The sequence below is a fragment of the Bemisia tabaci genome, chromosome 1 (assembly GCF_918797505.1).
Source record: "Bemisia tabaci chromosome 1, PGI_BMITA_v3".
NCBI lineage: Eukaryota > Metazoa > Arthropoda > Insecta > Hemiptera > Aleyrodidae > Bemisia > Bemisia tabaci.
In genome coordinates, this window is record NC_092793.1 from 22,421,939 (window position 1) to 22,445,699 (window position 23,761).

General features: G+C 39.0%; 3 protein-coding genes across 6 annotated transcripts in view; 1 reads left to right on the top strand and 2 right to left on the bottom strand.

Moving 5' to 3' along the window:
* LOC109041147 (vitellogenin) overlaps window positions 1-23,761 on the bottom strand; it is a 393,940-nt gene that overhangs the window by 66,114 nt on the left and 304,065 nt on the right. The gene's annotated exons all lie outside the window — the stretch shown is intronic.
* The window catches only part of LOC109041254 (uncharacterized), a 214,121-nt gene that overhangs the window by 36,674 nt on the left and 153,686 nt on the right, over window positions 1-23,761 (top strand). The window lies entirely within an intron of this gene.
* The window catches only part of LOC109041255 (uncharacterized), a 170,769-nt gene that overhangs the window by 25,702 nt on the left and 121,306 nt on the right, over window positions 1-23,761 (bottom strand). For both annotated transcript variants that reach the window (XM_019057526.2, XM_072298050.1), the window contains 3 exons: window positions 18,906-19,104; window positions 11,558-11,780; window positions 5,735-5,871 (listed from right to left, as the gene is read on the bottom strand). In XM_019057526.2, coding sequence (XP_018913071.2) covers window positions 5,735-5,871; window positions 11,558-11,780; window positions 18,906-19,104 — 559 coding nt within the window. The remainder of the gene's footprint in view (window positions 1-5,734; window positions 5,872-11,557; window positions 11,781-18,905; window positions 19,105-23,761) is intronic.

Here is a 23,761-nt window from a genome sequence, read left to right on the forward strand (position 1 = left end):
CCCGTCCGAAAATACCCCCTGATACCGAGTTTCACCAAGATCGGCTGGATAGGGGCCGAGATAGCATTTTAGGCCATGTCCGCCATCTTGGATTTCTGAATTTTCAAAATTTGACCCGAAATTCGAATTTCCCGTCCGAAAATACCCCCTGATACCGAGTTTCACCAAGATCAGCTGGATAGGGGCCGAGATAGCATTTTAGGCCATGTCCGCCATCTTGGATTTCTGAATTTTCAAAATTTGACCCGAAATTCGAATTTCCCGTCCGAAAATACCCCCTGATACCGAGTTTCACCAAGATCGGCTGGATAGGGGCCGAGATAGCATTTTAGGCCATGTCCGCCATCTTGGATTTCTGAATTTTCAAAATTTGACCCGAAATTCGAGTTTCCCGTCCAAAAATACCCCCCGGTACTAAATTTCACCAAGTTTCCACCAAGCTTCGCCGCGCGCGCGCCAATCAAGTGATTCAAGTGGAGATAGCGCCTTTTGATTTAATTCGGAATCCGGGTTAGCGCATTAAATCAAAGGGAATTACACATAGTTCCTTTTGATTTTATTCGTAATCGCTGATTCCCTGTTATGCGATTTTTCAGGGGCTGATTCCAGGGGATGAAATTAGTATTTTGGGGGCATATTTACGTGTGAGAGCAGCCTATTACATGGAGAATCCAGATCCGTTAAAAACTGAAATTTGGAAATTTGGCGCTTAGTTCCCTTTCGTATAAATACGTTTTACGAATCACTATTCTTCTTTTTCTTCAATTATTTTCGAACAACTAGAGAACACGCACCATCACGTCGATGAGGACGAAGAACTGGAGTGCCATTCACAGCAAAAACGCCGTAATTCCATTCATACAATTCTATATTTTTCTTCAACAAATACTGCTCTATTATAAAACAAAACCTAATGACCTCAAGGCTTCATTTTTTCATTTTGAGCTCCTGACAACATGCAAGAGCTGACTAAAAAATTAGGCATGATTTTTCGTTGGTTTTCTTGTTAAACAGCATTTTCCCGATTTTTTTTTTTTTTTTAAAATATTAGATGAAGTAACGGCGGTTTTACTGTGGACGACGGTATATGTGAGAAGGTTCAATGATTTTTTTTTTTTTTTATTTGCCACGTTCAGCAAATTGTCCTAACCGCAACACGGGCCTTCCAGTGTGACAAAAAGGAGTAAAAATCGGCCAAAAAATAATCATACAATTTCATGAGAGTCTGGCATCGGAGGGGTGCGCAAGAATTTTTCTGCGAGCGAAAATCCTCATGAAGACGGAAGATGCCCAGGAAGTGACGTGAGAATCGTGGAGTGAAGAGAGAAGGTAACTCAATTTCGAAGGTCGAGGAGACGCCGGCGCCGCGGCGCGACTGTCTGCCTCGTCTTTGTTTCGCGGAGGAGGGAAACTCGTGAGTCACATACTTGACAACTCAAAAGTATGATTGTCCCTGAATAGGGCTTTGAAGCATCAATCGGCCGTAACTCAATGATTCTCTACCTCCCTCTCAGCCCCCCCTCCCTCCGGAACCCCATGCCCGTCGCAGTCATTTCTGTCCTCCCAGTGACTTTATTTCGTCCCGTTTTTCATTCTATCACAGTCCTGTGTCACATCAAAATTTACTGACTGTGTCCTCAGGGTGGCATGAAACGTAAGAAAGAAATGAAAGATTGGAAATTTCAGTGAAATATTTCATGAAATTTCACGAGGCTGTGAAATATTTCATATTTTTCAGGGGCCAGAGTATGCAACCCGCACTCAAACACCCAAAAATAGAAGAAAATCACGATTTTTAAAACCTTCGAAACATAAAAAGGAACTCGTATTTTTCAATATCTTTCATAAATTTCTGAAATTTCATGAAATATTTCACGTGAAATTTCAAGATTTTATTTTTCATGAAATTTTGCCACCCTGTGTGTCCTCTCAAAATGAAGAAAAAAGCCATTGCATAAATGACTTTTGCAGTGCGAACTGCTCTAGAATAATCAGGAATTGATCCGTTAGCACCAGGAAAAATATATCTTGAAGACCTTGCACTGTCATCTTCTCTCCAAAGTAAAATTTTCGTAAGTCGACGCTCAGATTTACGCAGAAAATAGCCCTCATCTCCGAATTTTTTTCTTGTCTCATACGATTACATTGCTCAGATTGTCAGTGCGGGTTCCTGATTTATTGCCTCTGGTTAACACTTGCAACATTGACGAACATTTGATGCACGTAAAAAATGAATGATCCTGCAGTGTTTGCATTCAGGTAGTATTTCAGCAGACGCCATAGTTCTCCACAGGTCGATAATTTATTTGAAACTTTTAAAAAGCCCGATTGAACTGCAAACGGGTGATGTACTGCAACTTTAAGATAGGGCCATGTCTGTATAGTCTTGTCGTGTCGACATATAGTTACAATATTCGGGTCGCAGGGCAGAATTTGGGTTTGGATGAGCGCCTAGACTATTTATCATCAGAATAACTGCATGGAGAAAAAAGTTCTGTTGGATCAGTAGAAATTCCAAAATATAATCCTTGGACGAGAGTGCTCTTTGAGTCAACAGGAAAACTCCTTGTTTCAAATGGTATTTCTGTTATTTCAAAGATCAAATCAATTATTGGGCTAAATTTTGCAAATCGTAACCATCATTTCCGGCTTAGTTTAAAAATAACGTTTGTAACATTAGAATCCCTGTGCACATACGTTTTTTCACAGATGAGCCAAAAATTATGGTCCCGAATTGCACAATAAAGTCCGCAATTATAAAAGAGTGACTCGATTCAACGACAATTCTAGTCCAGAAACGATTAACTGGAAACTTTTTCTCAGTACAGATCTTACACATGACTGAACACACCATCGCCACGACATAATGCCTGTTACAACTGCATAGATAAATTTGTTTAGAATTATTCTTTTTAATTCTCAAAAATGACTTCGTTCTTCTCTTCAGAAGTAATCAATTTCCTACCGCTTAAAACGCTAACGGTAGGTTGGGTCTCATCATGGCAGCTCAATCATCCAGTACACACTGTATGAGACCTTTTATCATCATGAGCCTTAACTACATTTTAAAATCCACCTCGTTCCCCTTGTTGCAGGGGGTGGGGCGGGGGCGAGGGAGAATGTAAACGCAGACGCGGAGAGAATGGGAAAGGGGTTAAGCTCCCGGCAAATTGTGCGGGGCAACATATTTACTCAACGTCTCCCTTACTCGGGTTTAAAAAACAGACGGGTGCGCAGCCACGGTCCCGGCTCGTGAGGCGAAAAAACAATTTCACCGTCCAGCACGAGGCTGAGAGAGGGGAGTCATGGCGGGGTTGTCGTGTGAGCTGCGATCATATTAAGTTTAAGTGCAATCTAACATAGAAAAACGAAAATTAATTCTGCCGTGATAGCGAATGGTCAAATTTTCTAAATCGAGTTTCCTTCAAAATTCGTCTAATCTCTTTTAGGTGAAAGCACTGAGATACCTAAAACAGCAAAATTCATCTTAATATATAAAAACTAGACATATGAGACAGCCGCAAGTGCGCGGAAAATGACGTGTTTCAGGGATAACAGCCGTGGCTGGCATAATTCCTCCAGAGAGCCAATAAAAAACTTTGATCCCATTCAAAGTGCCGCCCTTTTCTGCCAATTTTTAACCTGAAAATGTGTTTGTTGTGTATTCAAAACTCAACCACGCAAACATGTAGAAGATGACACTAACGGCTGTCTTGCCTAACACGAAAATAAGTTAAATAATACCTTTTTAAAGTAGTTGACATCAAATCGATCGATTTTTAGTCATCCAAACAATTTCTAAGAGTTTTTCGAATGATTAGTGGCAATTTGAGAAAGAACGGAGCGGTGGCTTCTTGCAATTAAATTTTCCGGTCAGGCGTTTCTAAGCCCGTTTTCTCAAAACTTTATTTTTGCACATACTGTTCCATTCACTATCATGCCAGAATTTTTGCATTACGCTGTATCGTAAAATGACGGGAATTTAAGTTTTCATCTACATATTATCATTCAGGTTTTGTTTTACTCTGTTGCGCAATGGAAAATCGAATTCATCGTGACGACGAAAACAGTTTTCTCCTCCATTTGTTCCCAACTAGTCAAATTGCAAGAATGCATTTTGTCATAATTAGGGCTTCATCGGTAAAGAACTTCCAAAACGCGACAGCAACTTGGAGCGCCTTCAAATCCAGCGATACTCTCCGCTTTGCCAGAGAGATAGTTTAGTTGCCTATCTGAGCCTAACCCAAATAGGGTTATCAATTTTCCTACTTGCACTCACTAGTGTGCCGGCTGGTAACATGCATTCAAGAGGAAAAAACATTTGTTCGAATCTCGAGCATAATACTAGTACTTTCTACCTAGTTTCTTCACTTCTAAAAGTTTATATTTTTTATTTATTACAAATCGATTGCAATTCATCGGCGATAGCTAATTGCTTGCTTACAATCACAAAAAAACTAGTCAGCAAATCTAGAATTTGGGTTTTGAAAAAGAATGGCTAAAGTTTCCATTTTTTCTCCCTCTCCCTTTTTTATCTCATTATAACAGTAAGAAATTTGGTTATTAAACCTGACACGAGCACGCAAACAGTCATTGGTATTTCGAATTACAATTCGTAACTACAAGTACCGAATACAGTTACTAAAAATACATGAAATTAGAAAATGCTGTTTAATTTTGGTACGGATATTGTGTGAAATTAATATCGAAGTGGCAACTCTGGCTCATAATGGCGCCCCTCCGTGCAATTTCCCCAACTCGTTGATAGTACCCTCAGCGGTGCTAATGCAATCATATTTAATAATGAGCGGTCATTACGGTGAGACAAGTTTTATCGCGATCTGAGCTCATCGCAATTTTTCTGCTTATCCTGCCCAGTTTCTGAAGAGTCAATTATCTCATTTTGGTTAAATGGCTGAATGCCTTATCACTTTTGTTCTTTAGTAGAACTAATAGTATGACATTTGCATCCTCTTAGCAGTTTACGTGCGCCTTTATTTATAAGGTTGCGTGGTCCGATGCGAAATTGCAGGGGATTAAAATTAATTTGGGATGAGTTAGCTGCGTTCGTGCTGCAACTTCTACAAGATATGAATACTTCTCTAAGTTGTGTTAATATCCATTCATTGAAAGCAAACTACCCAATTTGCCATTATTAAATGGTTTCTGTGCATTCAAGTTATAATTCATTTCACTTTATCAAGTTATACCTGGATACCTTAAAAAAAACAGCGCTTGGAGGCTTTCTTAAAGAATACGTCGGAAACTTTCGGATACATGACTATTTTAACGTTACAAAGCTGGTGCAGTATATACGGACAAATGAAGGCGCAAAGCCAGCAGTTTTACTATTGCGCGGGACATTACTACTTTAAATACGGATATCTCCGCAAACTTGACCATTCTGTTTGGCCTTATATCCACGGGCCGTTTCATGGGATTTGTCCCAGGGAAAAATCCCATAATTATGAGGTCGGGAAAAAAGTCGAGTTAATCAATATTTTTCCCAGTAGCAAGTTTGGTCCTGGTAACTGACCACAAAAATTCAAGAAGTTTCATTCCTGCGATTCAAACTTGGGACAAATCCCGTGAAAACGTCACGACGAGACAATGTCTTACATTTTCCGCAATATATGTCCATTACTCTTTGGACAGTAACTCCTATGATGAGTTTGATCAGCTAAAATTTCCCGACCCAAAAATTTTACTCGAATGATGATCAACGATTTCTTACCTGCAAAATCTCCCTCCGAGATTTCCGTGATGCGGTTTTCTTGCATTTCTAGCTTCCTCAGATTGTCAAGGATGGATAGTGCTTCCGTTGGTATTCTCGTGAGTTCATTACCACCCAAATTTAATCGTTTGAGCTTCCTGTAACAAAAACAGTGCGACTTTCAGCATTCCGATGTCTGTTCACTTTACACAGGGTTCAGAGTCAATTTGCCGGGAGTCACGTGAAGGAGAGCATCACAGTAGTGCTCAGAGTTGTCAGAGTTAGATTAGTTTCATACTTGGGCAGTTTCACTAACAAGCCAAAGGTCATTTTATCGTCCACACCTGGCAATGTCGTCGGTGCTGCGACCTGTTGGGCTCGTTGTAAAACGCGTTGCAGTTTCCTCTATAGTGCCCGGGAGTGGAAATTGGATTACCTTTGAGCCACGATGGCAGATTGTAAAGTATTCCTTATCCGTATCCGTATCCGTAAAAAAGGTTCTGCGGAATATACTTGTAGCACGATTTACTCGGACGTTTTATGCTTATTGGTAAAGCTTAACTGACGGAAAAGTCAGATTCCTGTCTATAATCTAAGGATTGAAACTTGATCCATGAAAAGAACTTAGACTTGACTTTCTTTTGAAGCCTGATGATAATAATATCATTTGCATTTTTGAAACATTCATCTAGCTTTCAAAAATGATGCGAATACCGTGTTAGTTTCTCGTTGGATTTTTGCATCTCATGGAAGTCTCATGCATGTTTGACTAATTAATTGATTGCACATAAACTGGTGCCTTATTACTGATAGTTGCTTCAGATCCGTTAAATTGTATGCACTACATAACATAAAACATGTGAAGATTTGACACGATTTTATGGATAATGTCTGATATATGTATTTAGCTCTGTGATATGCATCTTCTTATGTATGTGTTTTTTGTCATCCGCAATCATTCTTTGTATTTTTGAATGTTCTGAAGACTTGACTTAGCTCAGCTCTAGTTTGGGCACAAGCTTTGGAGGAAATTATTGCGCAAATACTTTGCATGCTCATGAAAAGTGAATTTTTTGGACATCAGGGTATTTACATGTCTAGAATATCATTAAGTTCTATGGATAGACTATTAGCTTGGGAGAATCAAGTGTTAATAAATCATCCCCATTCAAAAATAGAGAAGCAAAAGTCTTCATAATAATTTTCGATTAGATTGCGCAAGTCTTGGGGAGACAATGACCTTTAGAGGAGCCTCATTTAATTGGCTCAGCCATCAGATTTTATGCTTGCACGAGATAAATAATGGCAAACGTTGCATGCAAATGATCCAACGGTGTAGAAAATGAGGTTTTATTTGTTTTTATTACCAGAATCATCACTCTACTTACAAAGTTAGGCTTATTTAAGTTCGAAGCCGAGTTTATGTATTACATTGAAACGAATGTTTTCAGCCTGAACTTTTACTTTGGTACGGTTGGTGACGTGTGCAACATGTCATACACGTCAAAAGTTGGTAACGACCCTCTTTCACCCGGAGTTTTTCTTTTTTTAATTTTATTCATTCTGTTTTTTTTTTTTATCCTAGGGGTCTACACGGAACCCAGTGTCCGAACTCTCCCCCCTCTTCCCCCTCTCCCCCGGTCCCCCTATCTCCCCTCTCTCCCCTCTCCACCCCTCCCCCCTCTCCGGTTATGAAGATCTTTTCATTTTTTTGGTCGTTCTTTTGTTGACGCGGGCCCAAAAGAACGCAAAGCGTCCTTGGGGGGTTGGGCCGCGTAGCGCCCAGGGGGCGTAGCCCCCTAGTATTAAATATCGACTATCGTTATAACGAAAATCTCTCTATATCGAGGAAATTGGCCGGTCCCTTAAGTTCTCGTTCCAGAGAAAAAGTACTGTATTTAAATTTAAAGGAAATTAAATTTACGGCCGAGAGAGATCACTGGCCAGAACTATTGGGTTGTAACAAGTACGATGAAAATTCTCTCTAGTGAGGCCAAATGAGGATTGTGTCCAAAAGAACCCAGCGAGAGGGGTCAATTTACTTGAGACAAGTACCATAGTCTAGTGTGGCTACCCTGGTCTGCGGGTTGCCTCAGACGACTCGGCCACTCGGCTGCCGGGAAAATTACGCCGGACAGGGACAAGGGACTGTACTCCCACCGCGACGGACAAATTCAATTTATCGCGGTCATCAGGGTAAAAGTGTGCCATTCACGCTGCTTGGCCCGACTTCATGACGATTCACGTGAAACGCCTGACCTATGCCGCCGTGCTAAGGTAAAACGCCGTATGAACCTTTAGACGTTGCCAGATTTCCGCTACTAAAAACCGAATTTACTCGACCAATTTTGAATATTTTTTTTTTCGAATTTTTTTTTAAGATAATTTTGTTCGAACTCGATCTAACATTCTCGTGAATTTCACAGCAAATGTGCATAATTTTCCTCAAAAATACATGTTTTATCTGGAGAAATTTGGCGACTCTCGCATGCTCATACCACGTTTTTTCCTAGCACGGCAGTATGTAAGTTTACCGGTCCCGTACAAGGTCCATCCATCTAACAACTGCTATGCTATAAAAAATAAACGCAAGTATAAACGAAAACAAATAAAATAAAATAAAAATTACACAATAATTACACAAGTTAAAATACAAAGTTGTGGAACTTGCGAATAATCTGCAAAGCAGTCTTACAGCTTTCAATGGAAAAAATCTCTCAGAAGACCTTAAACGGTAGTGAATGGATTGTGACAGCATGACACATGATTGTAAGTCTCTTGTTTTAATTCAATTACTTTAATTTAAGCATCCATAAAATAAATTCAATTATTCCTGAACGCACAAATTATTTAAACAGGTTTACCCCACGGAACTTACGAAGTTTGGAACTGGTATCGCAGGAAAAGTCAAATAAGTCGCTCTTTTCCTGTTCCATAAAGCTCTTAAATTTTTACGGAGTCTAAAAACTGAAAGGGGAGACAGAGCAGAATGGATTAAATTGTTGCTCCACCGAACGCGGCCGCCCAAGTTTCAAAGCGCTGCTGCTCATTTCCACGCAGAGGTGAAAATTTAGACACGAACAAGGAAAATCAACCTAACGTAAATAAAATGGAAAAAACTTTCTTCAAAAAGTGATCAAAAGGCGTGCTGGAAAGCTCCCACGATTAAACCTTTTTATTTTTCTTCACCACACCGATGCCAGCCGCCGTGAAAATCCATTCGATTCGGCGCTGAGGGGGCGAAATTTTCCCATCAACGCTGCAAGACTGCTTTGCAGATCGTTTGCAAGTTCCACAACTGTGTATTTCTTCTGAGTTCCCAGTTTGTTTTTATTTCATCTTCTTTTTTTTGTAATTTTATACTTGCTTTTATTTCGCCTCCATTAAAATGCAAATACTTTTACTCTGTGAAAATATTTCCGCGCGGTTCCTGGAAAACCTTTATGATGTGGGTGTTTGGTCTCTTTCTCTTTCCTTTTTTCGCATTCATGAAAGGAATAATCGTCTTGGTTGATCTTTATTAAAGTATAGGCTCATTAACAAATTTACTTCAGCTCATTTTTGGAAACTGAGGATAATAGATCCGAAATTCGCAAACAGAGCTCAGAGTGAAAATAATTCCACAGATTACGTGTGAAGTATTAATTATATTTAATCTCTTGGTGACACTCCTCATATGAATTTTGATAGCTTAAAGTCAAAAAATTTGTTTATCCATTTCTTTGAAGAAAAACAATCTGAGAGTTTCCACAGATCCTTTGTATTTCCTTCAGTCTAAAAAATAAATCACTCAATATTGCAAAAAAGAAAAATTGATTAGTTTTCTTTAGAGAAAAAAAACACAATCGGGAATTTTTAGACCTTGGAATTGGGGCTCGCATTTAATGCATTTACATTCGCCAGAATTTCAAAAGGCGCTCTCAAACCATATTGTCTTTAAAATATTTAAAGATGCTCTGAAATCCATACAAATTTGCAAATTTCTAGAAAATTTAAAGTAAGAAAATTTCAAAGAGCTTCTTAAAACTTTGCCCCTGATATTGAAAGATTGTCGAGCCGTTTTTACTTACGGCTCTCAATGTCTTTTTGGAGCATTCTCAATTTAACGGAGTACGTGATAGAGTGAAGAGTGGAGGAATTTTCGTCCAAAATTTTATACAGGAGGAAAGATTGCAACTTCAAATGCTAATTAAACTGATTATTTGCATTAATATCTTGCAATTACATTTGAGGTAGTTACTAGGAAACAATTTTTTACAAGTAAAGAGATCGATCGTCTCCGCAATTATCCACGTGCATTTCGGCAGAATTTTTCTACCATGGCGCTTACTACCACGTAAGATAAAAGCGTGGTTGCCCATCGCTTAACTTTTCAATAGCCATCAGCCGAGGTCAGCAGGAAGAGAGGTTGGATAGGATTGAATTTGCCAAATTGTACCATATTCCTCCCTCAAAAAACCAACTGTCCACGATAAAACATACCATTCTTACCACAGAATACTGTAACTGCGATAACCCTTTTATGTCGAGTTTCAGAGAATTCATATAAATTTCCAAAAAAATTCGGCAAAATCAACCTTTTCTAAAAAAAAATGCGCAAAGCAGCATAAGTCAAAGTAATGAGAATCTAATGGTCGCTGAACACAATTACTCGATAGAAAATAATGGGGGAGAGTTGAAGCAGCGAGCTTTCGGTCCCGGCACGCAACTCCCCGTGGGACTCCCATGAACTCTGAACTTGGAGTTAGCTTACAAAGCTCACTACTTTTAGGATTAGTTTTCAACAATTCGGCCTCGGCTTACGGGATGTACTATTTTTCACTCTCTTGCTGTACCTCAATAATAGGGGCTTTGCCAATATTGATTATTTGTTTTACTTTTTGTATGATATATTGGTTCGATGTAGATATATAGTTCAATTTCTGGCGATAGATAATTTTATTCTGAAATAACGGTTAATACACTGATTACACACACTGATTACACTGATACACACGCTCAGAGATGAAGATTTTTTCCAGTGATTCTAAAAGCTTAACTATTACCGAACGAATTAAATACAAAAAGAAATGTGATGCACCAAGCTCCTATACATATGTACCCCATAAGTTTCTTTAAGTATAATTAATTGGGTATAAAATTCAAATCTATGCAAGCTTAATGAATTTACATTGGGTTTTTAAGGAAAGAGAAAGATTTCACTCCCCACCGTATCACACATATTTAAAAATTGGCCGCTTACTTAGAGTGCAATGCATAATAATGAAAAAAAAAAAATAAACAAACTTTCAAATTTTAATGGTGCATGGCGTGAAGTTTGTCTCCAAGAATTTTTATAATGACTCGTAAAGAAGTGATAGATGGACTTAAGAGGAAATGTTTAAAAAGAAAAATACCAACAAATCCAGGTCATTCTTCCAGCTTTTTCCCCTCATCTTTCACAAATTATACATAAAAATATTTAACACTCCTTCTTGCGTACAAGTCTGTTTATGTAAAACTTTAAAACTCGTAAAAATTTCCGGTACTTAAATTCTTTAATGCTATTAGTTATTAAGTGAAAGGCAAAGTAGATGGACATATTAAGGTACATTTATGCGTTTTAAAAACAAATACGTTGGTAAATGAAATGAAGCCTCGTGGCATATTACGGTGTGTTGAATCAAATAAATGAGAATGTTAATAAAGTATGAATTTCAATTAAATATTTTTTTTACTCATGATTATACATGCACACACATATGCAAAGATCTGCGGAAGCAACAAAAACGATTGTATGTCAATGATATGTAAAAAATATAATCTTCATTTTTACAGAATATAGATTGAATGAAAGAAACTTACTTGTCTAGTCCTTTGAATGCATCAGGCTCTATAATGAATATTTTATTTTCATACATGGTCAAAATTTCGAGCGTGTCAAGTCCCTCAAACGCATTCGAATGTATCGCACTAATTTTGTTATGATTTAAATTAAGTATTAACAGATGGTGCAGGTAGTGGAGTGCAGGTGAAGGAACTAGGCTCAGCACGTTTTGTGAAAAGTCCAGTTGTGTCAATTTCTTTCCTGTAACAGAAAGTAAAATTCGTGATTAATTCTGAGATTAAGCCTATTTTAAATTACAAATTCTCCGCAGTGATTCCCCCCTTTCTTCTCCACATTCATCCCCACGCTAAACATATTCCGTTTTTCGCTGGAATGTTACAAAAATCTCAGAATCGTTGAACTTGAAGAGGAGAAAACAAATAACTAAAAAATCTTTTGTACAAACTATGATTACACCAATTTTATTGATTTATAGCACTGCAAGTAAAATTTTGCTTTTGAACGATAAATCAATAACTTTAAGCCCTCAAATTCCCAATGTTTGCATTTTTTCCCTTGGGAAGATCTACATCCTTTGGGTTAAAATTCTCAAGAATGCAAATGGTTTAAAAATTCTGTCACTAAGGGCCGGATTCAGGGAGTGGCCACATGGGCTGCGGCCCATGGCGGCAAATTTAGGGGGCGGCAAATGTTGTAATCTTATCAAACGTAGGTATCAAGAAAAAAATCTGATTCAGAGAAAAAATTACAAACGAGAAAAGGTGAAAAAATCTCTCATTTCCTGAGAGTTAAAGTATAGTAATTACTAATTTGTTCGTCTTTCGGTGATACAAAAGACAGCGCCTTTCATTAGTCTAGTTAAGAGAGAAATCTAACACGCAATTTCACCCGGAGCGGCCGGCGCGGTGCAGAAAGCAATGATGACGAGGACTTGAGATGGAAAGGAGAACCGCGCGCCGGTCAGCATGAGACACATATTAGCGCCTACAAGACTCCATGAATACTTCACGCACTGCGTCAAACGTAGCGCGGTCAACAGCGGTTGGCTTGAAACTCATAGTGCCTACAAGACTGCGTGAATACTTCACGCATTGCGTCAAAAACAATGTGATTAGCAGCGGTTGGCGTGAAACGCATAGCGCCCACAAGACTGTATGGATATTTCACGCATTGCGCCAAGCACAGTGTGGTTGACGCGGTGGCGGAAATTAAAATCATTAAACCACATTCATGTTTATTCTTTCATAATTGTTTCGTTCTCTTCTTATGCATGAAAGGCCTCGTTCACACAGAGATAGGTTTACGGAACTTAATTTTCGCGCAAAGTTCCGTGAACTTTTGCTAGTGTTGACAAAGCTTTCACAAAAAATGTGCCCAACACGAGTAAACGCGTCTTATGCACCTCTCTTCTTCCGGCACGTTCAGTTCACTAGATAATGTATCGATGTTTCAAAACGAATGAGAAGGGGCGGCTAAATACAGGCGGTCCGAGGGAGGCAAGTAGGTAAATCCGGCCCTGCTGTCACTTATTGGTGATTTAGAAAAATTCAAAGACATGTGGCCGACAAAAAAAAAAGATGAACTTAAAAATAAGATAATTCTAATCTATAACACTTCATCCACTAAAGTGGAGATACATGAATCGAGGAGCACCCTATAAGCATTTAACCATAAGTATACGATACCAGATCAGTATCATTCTTCGACAGAATCATGGCAACGTCTTCGCCACGAATCCATTTCGACGGAAAGTAAATTTTGAAGCGACATATTAGTGCCATTTGGGTGGCTGTTGATTCAAAGGTTCATGGGGATACCAAAACAATGAATGTACACAAATGTGAGCGGGGTTCAAATACAGGTGTTAGAGAACGTTTACTGAAGTCTGATTTTCTTCGAATAAATCCTTAGAAACTCGTCGATGCTACGACGTCATACTTTCTATGGGATTTTCTTGAATAAACAGCCTACGCCGAAAATCTCCATTCAAAGCTGGAATATTCGCTTCAGTCGTTTCGAGATATCTCGAAATTATAAAGAGATACAGCAGCGGTGGATTTTCAGAGCAACGAACTTATAATCTGCTGCTACGTTGTCAACATGCCTCAATGTTGCCGTCACCTTTGTCTTTTTCACTACTGGATGAAAATAATAACAAATATACAAATCTAACATAATGCTCTAGCAACTGTGTAATCCTGGCAGTAAGTCAGATCTGCAAACTATAAATAATTTTCTGGCGTATGACGTATCTAAAAGAAATAATTTGATTTCCTGATAACACAATCTGATTTCCTAGCACTGCACTGCATTTTCTGCGAATTCAATGCATCAAATTTCAATTACTGACAATAGTTTCTATATTGATGGAATGACGGAATTATTGTGTACATTAACATATATTCTGAATATTGATTTTTCCCAGGATATTAAAAGAAGTACCGTCATCGTATCATACTTTGACTTCATAATATACCTGCTAAATTTTGGCTGCGTATGGGGAGTACTCAACGAAAGTTAAATAAAAAGCCATTCCGAGCCTAGTATTCTTCCTAAAATGTGACCCGTCTCAGCTAAACAATTTGAGTTTACTTTTTCCGGCAAAGTTTGCCTGACTTCATCACACATACAAACACCGTTGTCAGTTTATTTTTGAAACCATAATTTGAATGGAGAATTTGCATGCAAATGTTTTATTCCCTCATTTGAAAGTGCTTAAGGAGCTGATTTCACAGTATTTTTTTTTTTTACTTTTTTCATGATATGGAAAATAGTATAAAAATATATTTAAAAGTGAGAAAATGCACCGCTTAGTGACGTCATCTGCCGGCATTCCTCATTCAAAAACATGTATTTTAGCAGATCGGATAATTTTGTCATACCTTCTCGAGGAATCGTTCAATTCATGAACCAAAGGTACCCTCGTGTTCAGTTCACTCAGTAGTTTCCACTTAAACAAGAAATTCATCAAACTTCAGACACCTGCAAATTCTCTGTCGGATAATAATTCGAAAAGCGGCAGTACAGTCAGTGGCGAGTTGCCATTACCACGCGCAAAGTTAATTCCGAAGGGATCGGCGCGGGTGGGCATGGAGTCGAAATTCGTTTCCAGCGGGCGGGCGCGGCCTTCAAAATGCGGTCGTTTCCACACTCGGGAATTGTGAAATTCGCTGCTCGCGCGTTATGGCAGTCAAATAACCGTGAATTTCCATCAGTCGCCTTTTTATCACTTATCGGAATCGCCTTCTCTCTCCTTTCTCTCTAATGCGTGGAAAAATGTTTGTTCATGGATGTTGCGTAACAGGGCTTTTTGTCCGTTGTTGTCATTTTATTCAAGCCGCCGCTCCGAGTCAATATATCCTTGGGACTAGGCATCAATATTTCCCCGTAGTGTAAAAGTTCCTTTCGGAAGATACTGTACAGATCTATTTAATGATGACAGATGACCAAAGAGTTAAAATATTGGTCTGCAAAAACTCATCTGTATAGCGAAGTGCTCAATCAAATATTCAGTGGTCATCACTGCGCCAATTTTATTTTTAATTTTGCTCAACAATCAGCTACCAGTCAACTGTCAGATTTTTAGAGCGAATTTTCCAAAATCTATTCGGTCTGTCTCTACCTTACTGTTCATAATTCTAACGAGATTCCCACCTTGCATGACTTTATAGAGACTAGGAGAATTGGAAATTATGTCTAGGATATATTGAACTTTTCACTATGTTATCTCCGAGCAAAACATGTGTCCGAAAATTTCACTGAATTTTCTTTGTGCTGCCAATAAAATTTTAAAATATTAAACCAATTCTTTCTCTGTAAAAAAAAAAAAAAAAAAAAAAAAAAAAAAAAAAAAAAAGTTTAAGAACTGTGCGAAAATATTCACAGCAGTATCGCTGAGTGATATTGAATGAAATGTTGCAACAACACAGCCACGATCATCACTGTAAATATTGTTAGGTAATAGCGCCCAGAAAAAAACTTCTCATGGAGGAAACCGTAAGTATAGTGAAAGTAAAATAATAGTAAAAATAAACATCCAGGCAAAAGTAAAATAGCACCACTACTATTTTTGCAAGCTTCCGCCTTTATATCTCACAGCTAATGTTTTTTCAGTGGTAGTGCAATATTTGTTTCATTGTCGCTCGGTACATCAGGAAGTTAAGATAGAATGGGAGAATGTTGCTTGCGCAGAGTGGGACAAGTTATAATTTTGACAATATTTCGTCACAGTCCGGTCAAAGTATCACAAGCGCCATGCGACGTTTAAAAATTTCCGTCGCCATTTTATTTTTTTATAGCGAAATTATTGGTTGAATCTATTTGAAAATTTTATCGGTAGTACAAACAATATACAGTGCAATTTTCGGACAGCTTTGTTGAGCAATTTCTTTTTAAAACATAGAATGGCGGCGGAAATTTTTAAACGTCGGATGGCGCTTGTGATACTTTGGCCGGAAGGTGACGATATGGTTGCGTTCATTGCCGTTTGAAGGCACTGGTGTATGTCCGTTTGAGCATGAGTTATTGTCAGGTGATATGCGTTTCCCTCGACGCTTCCCTGTTATCAATTACTGTTCACAAACATTACCTCTTTCCTCTTTAACTTAAAAAAAGCATGCTTACAATGTAAATGCAGCTGTGCCTTAATGTGCCACAAAGAAAATTCAGTGAAATTTTTGGACAGCTTCGTTGAACAATTTGTCTATAAAAAATATAATGGCGGCGGAAATTTTTAAACGTCGCATGGCGCTTGTAATAATTTGGCTGGAAGTGACGATTTGTGATAAGAGACGCATAGAACGGGCAGCGTAAGGTTTCTAAAATATATCGTCTTTGTAGGTCAAGATACTTTGAAACTCACAAAGAGCGTATATTGTGCGCTCTAGGGGACTGTGACCAATCTTGGTCACAGAACACAATCCAAGCCTTTTTTGTCCGCGTGGGCTCTGCAGATGAGTGTTTATGACCACCCTAACCTCACATTCACGGCCATGAAGTTTATCGTCAAAACTCAACAAACCGATTCCGATTCCCTCCGCGCTTCTTGCCGAAAGAAAATCCATAATTGGAAGATGAAATCAATTTGTCTGAACGACGCCACCCACCCTCCCGCTTTTCCAGCGAGTCGTGAGGGGTTGGAGAGGGGGCGGACTATCCTAGCTATCGCTTGCAGTTGCTCCAATTAATATTTGATTGGAAAGGCGGTGGAAGTCGGGGAAAAATGAAATTAAGGAGCTAGCTCGCCGGGTTACAGATGCGATCGGGCTCCCGATAATGGCAATCCGCTCTTGGTGTGGAATTTAAATCTTGATGAGATTTCCCACGACTTCCGGCTGCCCTCGAGTTCACGGCGTGGTTGTCGATTTTTGGATACATCCTTTCAAATCCGCTGTTATTCTCGACACGATTCCGGAGGAGGGGAGACTTAGCACTTTAATTGAATGGATTTAACTGAAAGCAGCCTTATTCCATCTTGTCGTCTGAGTTCCTCTCATATTTTACTATGCTGTTATAAAACCCAGCAGAATAAACCCTTAAGACCTTCTGTGAATTTTTGACTGTTTTATTCAATACGCATAACACAAAAGAATTTAAAAAAATGAACCGCGTTAAGCAGAAAGGAACGAAACCACATCTACATCAGCTATTGCCAAATTTAATTGGGAGTTCTGTCTTTTTACATAAAAACGGTTGTACGGATTTTTGTGCGAATTTCAGTGAATTTTCTGCACAGTGTGAAGTAAATCCCTTGAAATTTTCAAAGGAATCCGCACAAACGTTCTCTTGTAAAAAATCAAATCGACCAGTTCAATTTGGCAATAGCTGATGTGGCTTGTTTCCTTTCTGATGTGGCTTGTTTCCTTTTTGCTCTACGCTGTCCAATTAGCCGTATGCCTCTGCCTTGTGCTTGATCTTGCCGGAAGAAGCTCCAGCACTGCTATGGTTTTTTTTCTCATTATACAAATGACGAATCTTTACTGTGAGTCTTTAAACCCAAGATTTTCATTTTTTTCTGAGTTATGTTTATAGATTCACTCGGTCAATTTTTATGACTTTTCGGCTGACAAAATATAGTTTAAGGTACGCTGCTCAAATTAATGCCCAGGCTCATATTGCACCAAAGCATTTCTGCGCGAGACTTTCAGGGTCAGGCTTCATAGTAGCCAAATGGGAGGAGGCTCTTGTAATTGTAAAACCCTCACTTTAAAAGCCCTCACTTTCTAAAATCTTCCAAATTATTATTTACAACACAGGAAGCTTTTCCCGGTGTCAAAATCCAACGTTTTCCTTATTATCTCGAGAAAAGTAGAAACGTCGGAAGACTCTCGTCTCATTCACGTGGCCAAAGAGTAGCAAAAATATCATTTACGACTCGAACAACTTGAAAGTTGCTTGAAATGATCCCTTTCCCTTCTCAGCCCGCTTGCTATCTATATCTGAAAAGTTTCAAGCGTTCTCTCAAAGGTTGGAAGAGTGAAGTCTTGATACACCTCTAATATTTGCAGAGAGAGCTATCAGAGTGCAGGGCAGGGTTGCAGATCTCGAAGTACCTGACGTCTGTTCAGGTTTGATACTTTCCTCAGATCTTTGAAGCGAGGAGAGAAGTTTTTTTCTGTAATACCTAATTCATTTTTTCTGTCAAAGATCTCAATTTTTTATCAGAGACACCAGATTGAAGCTAGATGATTCGGCTGAATCAAACGCGTTTCAAGTTTCATCATCGTAGCTTGTTTGCAAGACATGAGATGAAACAGATTTTTTTAAGAATTCATCCAAAATCATCATCACAATTATCATGACATCAAAATCTACTCTTATAAAGCTAACATAAAATATCGACGAACAATTTCAATTTTAGCAACACTGCATTTACGTCGATTTTGAACGATCAAACCGCATGCATCGGTGTGCACTGAGACATAAATTCGACCTCATTTCTAGCAACCACTATGTGCCTTGTAGCCGTGTTCGCATCTCAGCTCTTTTCTGAGGAACACGCTTTGTGAACTGTCAAAGTTTTCGCGTGAATTAGTCTTGAACGTCCCGTTGTACAATTTACTAATAGCTTTAAAGTCTTATGATAACATAAATCGTGCATTCCAATATTGATCATGTTAAAATTGAATAGAGGTCATACCTATATTCGCTATATCGAAATAAGTCCAAAATTGACTCAGTGGTCACACCATGGGAAATATGGGTCAAAAGTTTAGAATAATAATTTATCCAATACATAAACATAATTGAACATACACACATTCGACTAAAGTATTGGATTTTTATTTTTTCTTAAGTTGAATTTTGGGGCAGAACCTAATATGGATTCTTACCGTTTTAAGTAGAAAAATGTGAAAAGATACTAACCTATTGAACTAAGTGATGATTCTTCTACTGCAGCTAGACTGCTGTTATGAATTGTGAGGTGTCGTATATCCATTCCTAAAAATACGAACCCCTGAAGCTTATGCAACGTATTATGCCTTAGCTTCAAGTAGTATATCACTACATTTTGTTTGCCTTTCAAGACGGCCATTGTTTGTGATATGAAATGCGAGTTCGTGTTCTGAAACAAACATTACATTTTTTAAGACAATTTTATAACCAAGAATTTTTAAACAGCGCGCAACATTAAATCGCGATTTTTGAATCTGTGCAAAATATTTTTTTATTAATTCACTCGTAGAAAAAAAGCGCAGATAAGCTCTTTTGTGGAGAAAACCCTTCAAAAAATAGTTCTGAATCATCCAAATTGTAGTTGCACCATTTTCAATCCTTCGGATTCTTACATGTACAGCACTTGTTTCTTCATAAATCCATTTTTATGTTCAAGTAAGAGATAATCAAATTGTGAGACCTATTTACTTACATTACCGGAGAGGACATGCATTCATTCCAAAATCCATTTTGTGTCTTATGATTCTAAACTGATTCAATGTTATTTTTCTGTAGAGCAACCCGGATTCAAACTATTTAGCTGAGCTTTACGCTGATTGAAAAGTCAAAAGCTTTTTCTGTAACACAATCGCAAATATTTTCGCTCCCCTAAGACCCCTCCCTTCTTGGCATGGTCGGTTCGGTAATTGAGTATGGCTGTAATTGCGATGGCGCCTCTCACAATGACGTCATGTACGTGAACAGACTCCAGTCACGTCGCCCTTACGTCACGTAAACTTTCAAGAATCTTACGTAGAGACGGCATTGCCAAATAGGAGGCACATTCTTACACATAGAAGTCGGGAGAAGTGTCTGACGTTATTTATGGACCACTTTGCACTTTCGTGGATTAATCTGTTGTATTTTTATCTGTTAACTTTTCAGATGGTTGTTTTCGCAATTCTATCTAAAATACCTGAAAATTTCAAGGATAAATATGAATAATTTCCTCCAAAATACATGTTTTATACGGGAAATTTGGCAACTCTCAAATGTTCATACGGCATTTTTTCCTCAGCATGGCAGAACAGTCTGGTGTGTCAGCAAGACTCAAGCACAGAATTTCTGTAACGCACCTGGTTTAATTCTTCCAATGAACACTTTTCATCTGGCGAAGCCAGATTGAACCGATTGAATAAAACTTTCTAATTGATGCCGCGTCAAATACACCAATGAAAAGGAGGGTAAACAAAGTCTTATTGATGTATCAAACCCTCAGTGATTTCATATGAAATGAAAAAACTTATTTTCTTCCGTTTGGCGGGACTCATAAGCGAGCGTGAATTTTTCCTGTCGAGAAACTCTCTCCTGGGCGCGAGCTTCCTTCTTGTCTGCTCTCCTCACCTCTGCTGCAAGGATAGTATCCTTCACTGTGGATATTATGCATTCTCATTCAGGTTTTCGCTGAAGAATTAAAAATGCTTTATCCTCTTCATTTTCCATGATATCTAGAGTATTGCATTAAGCAATGTCGAATAACACGTCGATTTTTGCCGTAAAATCAGTCTCCAAATTCTCTTGAACCAGCGATCGACGGCTAGCATTTTTTGATACGCGCCTCCACTCCTCATAAAAATGTAAACATTTTTAAAAACATGGACACTATGTATCACAGGGATTCTACATTTTTCATTCCATATTGGAATTACAAGATCAGAGGTTTTCGACGCACCGCCATTGACATTAATGTGCGAAAACTTCACGTAATAGAAAAACACTTTAAGCACTTCCCGAATTTGGGGCAATTTTCTTTCATCAAATTTTTCTTAAACTTTTCCAATTAAATTTACACTAATCGCTTTTGATCGCGTAAAGGGTTTACGATTCGACAACATCGCACCTATCTTTTTAATTAGTCCTTAATTAAACCTCTCATGCAAACCTCTCATCAATAGCAGCTTTTATTTCCCGGAGATTTTCAGGGCTGTTCTGTAGTTACGGCAAATTTTCCCCACTTACACTCCTAACCGTACAAACTATATTATGTATTTGTCACTCTTTTTATCACTTCCTTGTATGGCTCATATTTCCTCATCTATATTGAAAAAGTATAATGCATTCTCATTATGGATAGAAAATGTGGATGCTTTTCCACCGGATATCCCCCTCCCACCCCACCGTTCGTTCCTCTACGCCGGTGTAAAGCGGCGATGCGCAACCCTGCCGCGCGCGTACGCTCAGCGGCGGGCCGGCCGCGGCGCGCCCCGCCAGCCCATGGCCTCACGTCGTCATTGGGCCGTTTGTGACCTTACGCTTCAAGATACGGCAAAACAGACGAAATTTTTGGTCTAGAAGGAACGTAACTTGCCATTTTCCTTCAGAACTGATGTGTCGCTTGCCAAAATTTTTTAATTTTGGGTTTAGGCCCTTTAGGCCCTATGAGGCACGAGTTAAAATTTTTTTAAAATTTTTTCCTTTTAGGGGGTTCATTTAGAGACTACATAGAAACTTTTTAGGGGTTGACCAACTTGATTTTCGCAAAACTCAAAAATAAGACACACCCTAGGCCAGGTGCTCCAACAAGAATTGATTATTTAACATAGGTTTAAAGGGAGGAAAGTCGGTGTTGTCAAATTGCTGGATCCGCTTCTGACACCTTTCCCAACCGGTTTGCACTGAAACGTATTGAAGCTATATTAGTTTAAAATCTAATGGAGATGTTGCATGTGTGAGGAATTTACAAATTGACTGTTGATTCTTGTGTAAAAGTTCGCGAGAAACACGATGGTGCCACTGGTTTTCTCTGGAATCAACTCCCAAGCTCAAAAAAGCTCTCAAGTTGAGGCCAAAATGGAGGGAATATTCCACGCTATCCTGAGAGTCCACCTCTACATCAAGACAAACTCTCCATGCAAAGATAGGGAGCAAATACATTAGCAAGGCTGCCGTGATTTCAGTTTTTAGAGCCCCCAAATAAAGTGGCAGCCCTGTCAATGTATTTGCTCCCATCTTTGCATGGAGAGTTTGTCTAGATGTAGAGGTGGACTCTCAGGATAGATTGGGATACCCCCTCCATTTTGGCCTCAACTTGAGAGCTTTTTTGTGAGCTTGGGAGTCGATTTCAGAGGAAACCAGTGGCACCATCGTGTTTCTCGCGAACTTTTACATAATAATCAACAGTCAAATCGCAAATTCCTCACACCTGCAACATCTCCATTCTAATTTTTTGTTTTGCCCTGCTTTGTCTACCTATCAGAATGGTATAGACCCAAAACTATTCTTACATCCTGTTTCCTTTTTATTCATATGATACAAAAATCAAACCACGATGATAAGGCATGCGCGATTGATCCATTACGACCACACATGCACTGAGATTTTAATATTGAGCAGTTGTACTATAATTTTCCAAGGCGTGTGTTCTGGCTTTGTCAACCGAGTCCGCGTCCCTCCTAACATACATTTAATTGCGTACGGCACGCGAACAAGTTTAATTACCGTGAGGTCAACCGAACGAACGTTAACAATCCACCCCGTTTATCGTTTCTTACTAATTGAAGTTATTGATCAGCCCTCTTAGTCCACCACGGAACGGTAATTGTCGCGCTAACGAACGAAGCTGTGACGCACGGGTATCAAATTATCAGGGATGCCATATTTTCAGAAAATTTGAGGTTTCCCTACCGAATCAATGTTATATCGGCCGATAAAGTAATCCATTGGGCAATGCAGGTATTGACTTACGGCTCTTATTAGCATCTCGAGGCATCGAATTAATGATGCAAACAGATGCTGGGTCATCGAGAAGTTACACTCCTGATATATCTGTATCACGTTATTTGCAAGATGTATACCGGTGGCATTGGTGACAAATCTCTATCTACTGAAGTGTGAAATAGTCGCCGAAAGGAACGTCCAGAAAGGATGCCAGCTACTTACTGGAAAGGGAATTTCAAGCTGCCTGGCTAATGCCGAGTATTTCTTTCAAATGACCCATATTTAACATTTAATGAAAGGTGGTAGGTAACTCTTATGTATTACCGACGGATAGATTCAGAGTACTTATGGGACCTTGGTATACTGAAATTTAAAATCGAGATATTGGTCCTGCCATGTAAAGTAGTTTTGAGAAAACCTAGCCCTAAAAACGCCTTAATAAACTAAACTCACGTTGTGATTGTGATGCAGGTCACTTTTTCCCCGTGTTTCCTCAGTGCGACGAAAAACTGTCCAGGAAATATTTCTTTCGCTCTAATGGGACCGATTTTCCTTGGTGCAAGAATAATGAGCTAGAAAATGCCTCACCCTCGAATATTTCACAACTGCGCTGGAAGTCAATGAAAAGCGATGACGTCACAATGAAGGAGGGAGGGGTGGCGAAGAGCCTGCAATTGCGCTGTAAGTAGAGAGGTTGAGGTAATTACGGGAGAGACTTTGTCCTCTGTCGCAGGGGAACTGGGTGAGCTCGGTGCTCGTACGGTTGTCGTTCCGGCCGGGTGTGATGCAAATTTGTCCTGCATTTTTCGCGGAAAATTTGCGCAAATTTGCCCAAAGCGACAACGCCGGTCGTTTGGTCGGTGGTAAGTAAAGTGCATACTTCGTAAACGAAGCTCGTGCGTGACTTTTTTGTCCGGAGCTGCTGCGCGCGGCATGTGCGAAAGATCTCACTCGCTTTCGCTCAAACTAAACATTTGGAGAAAAGGCGGGAAGATTGCAAAACTAAGTTCAGTGCTATGATTTTAGATTTAAAGTTATTTTCGTTTTAAAAACTTGTTCAGCTTTCAGATGTTAATTTGTATGCCTAAGACTTTTTTCACAAGCTAGGTCCAAAGTCGGATCAAATTGAC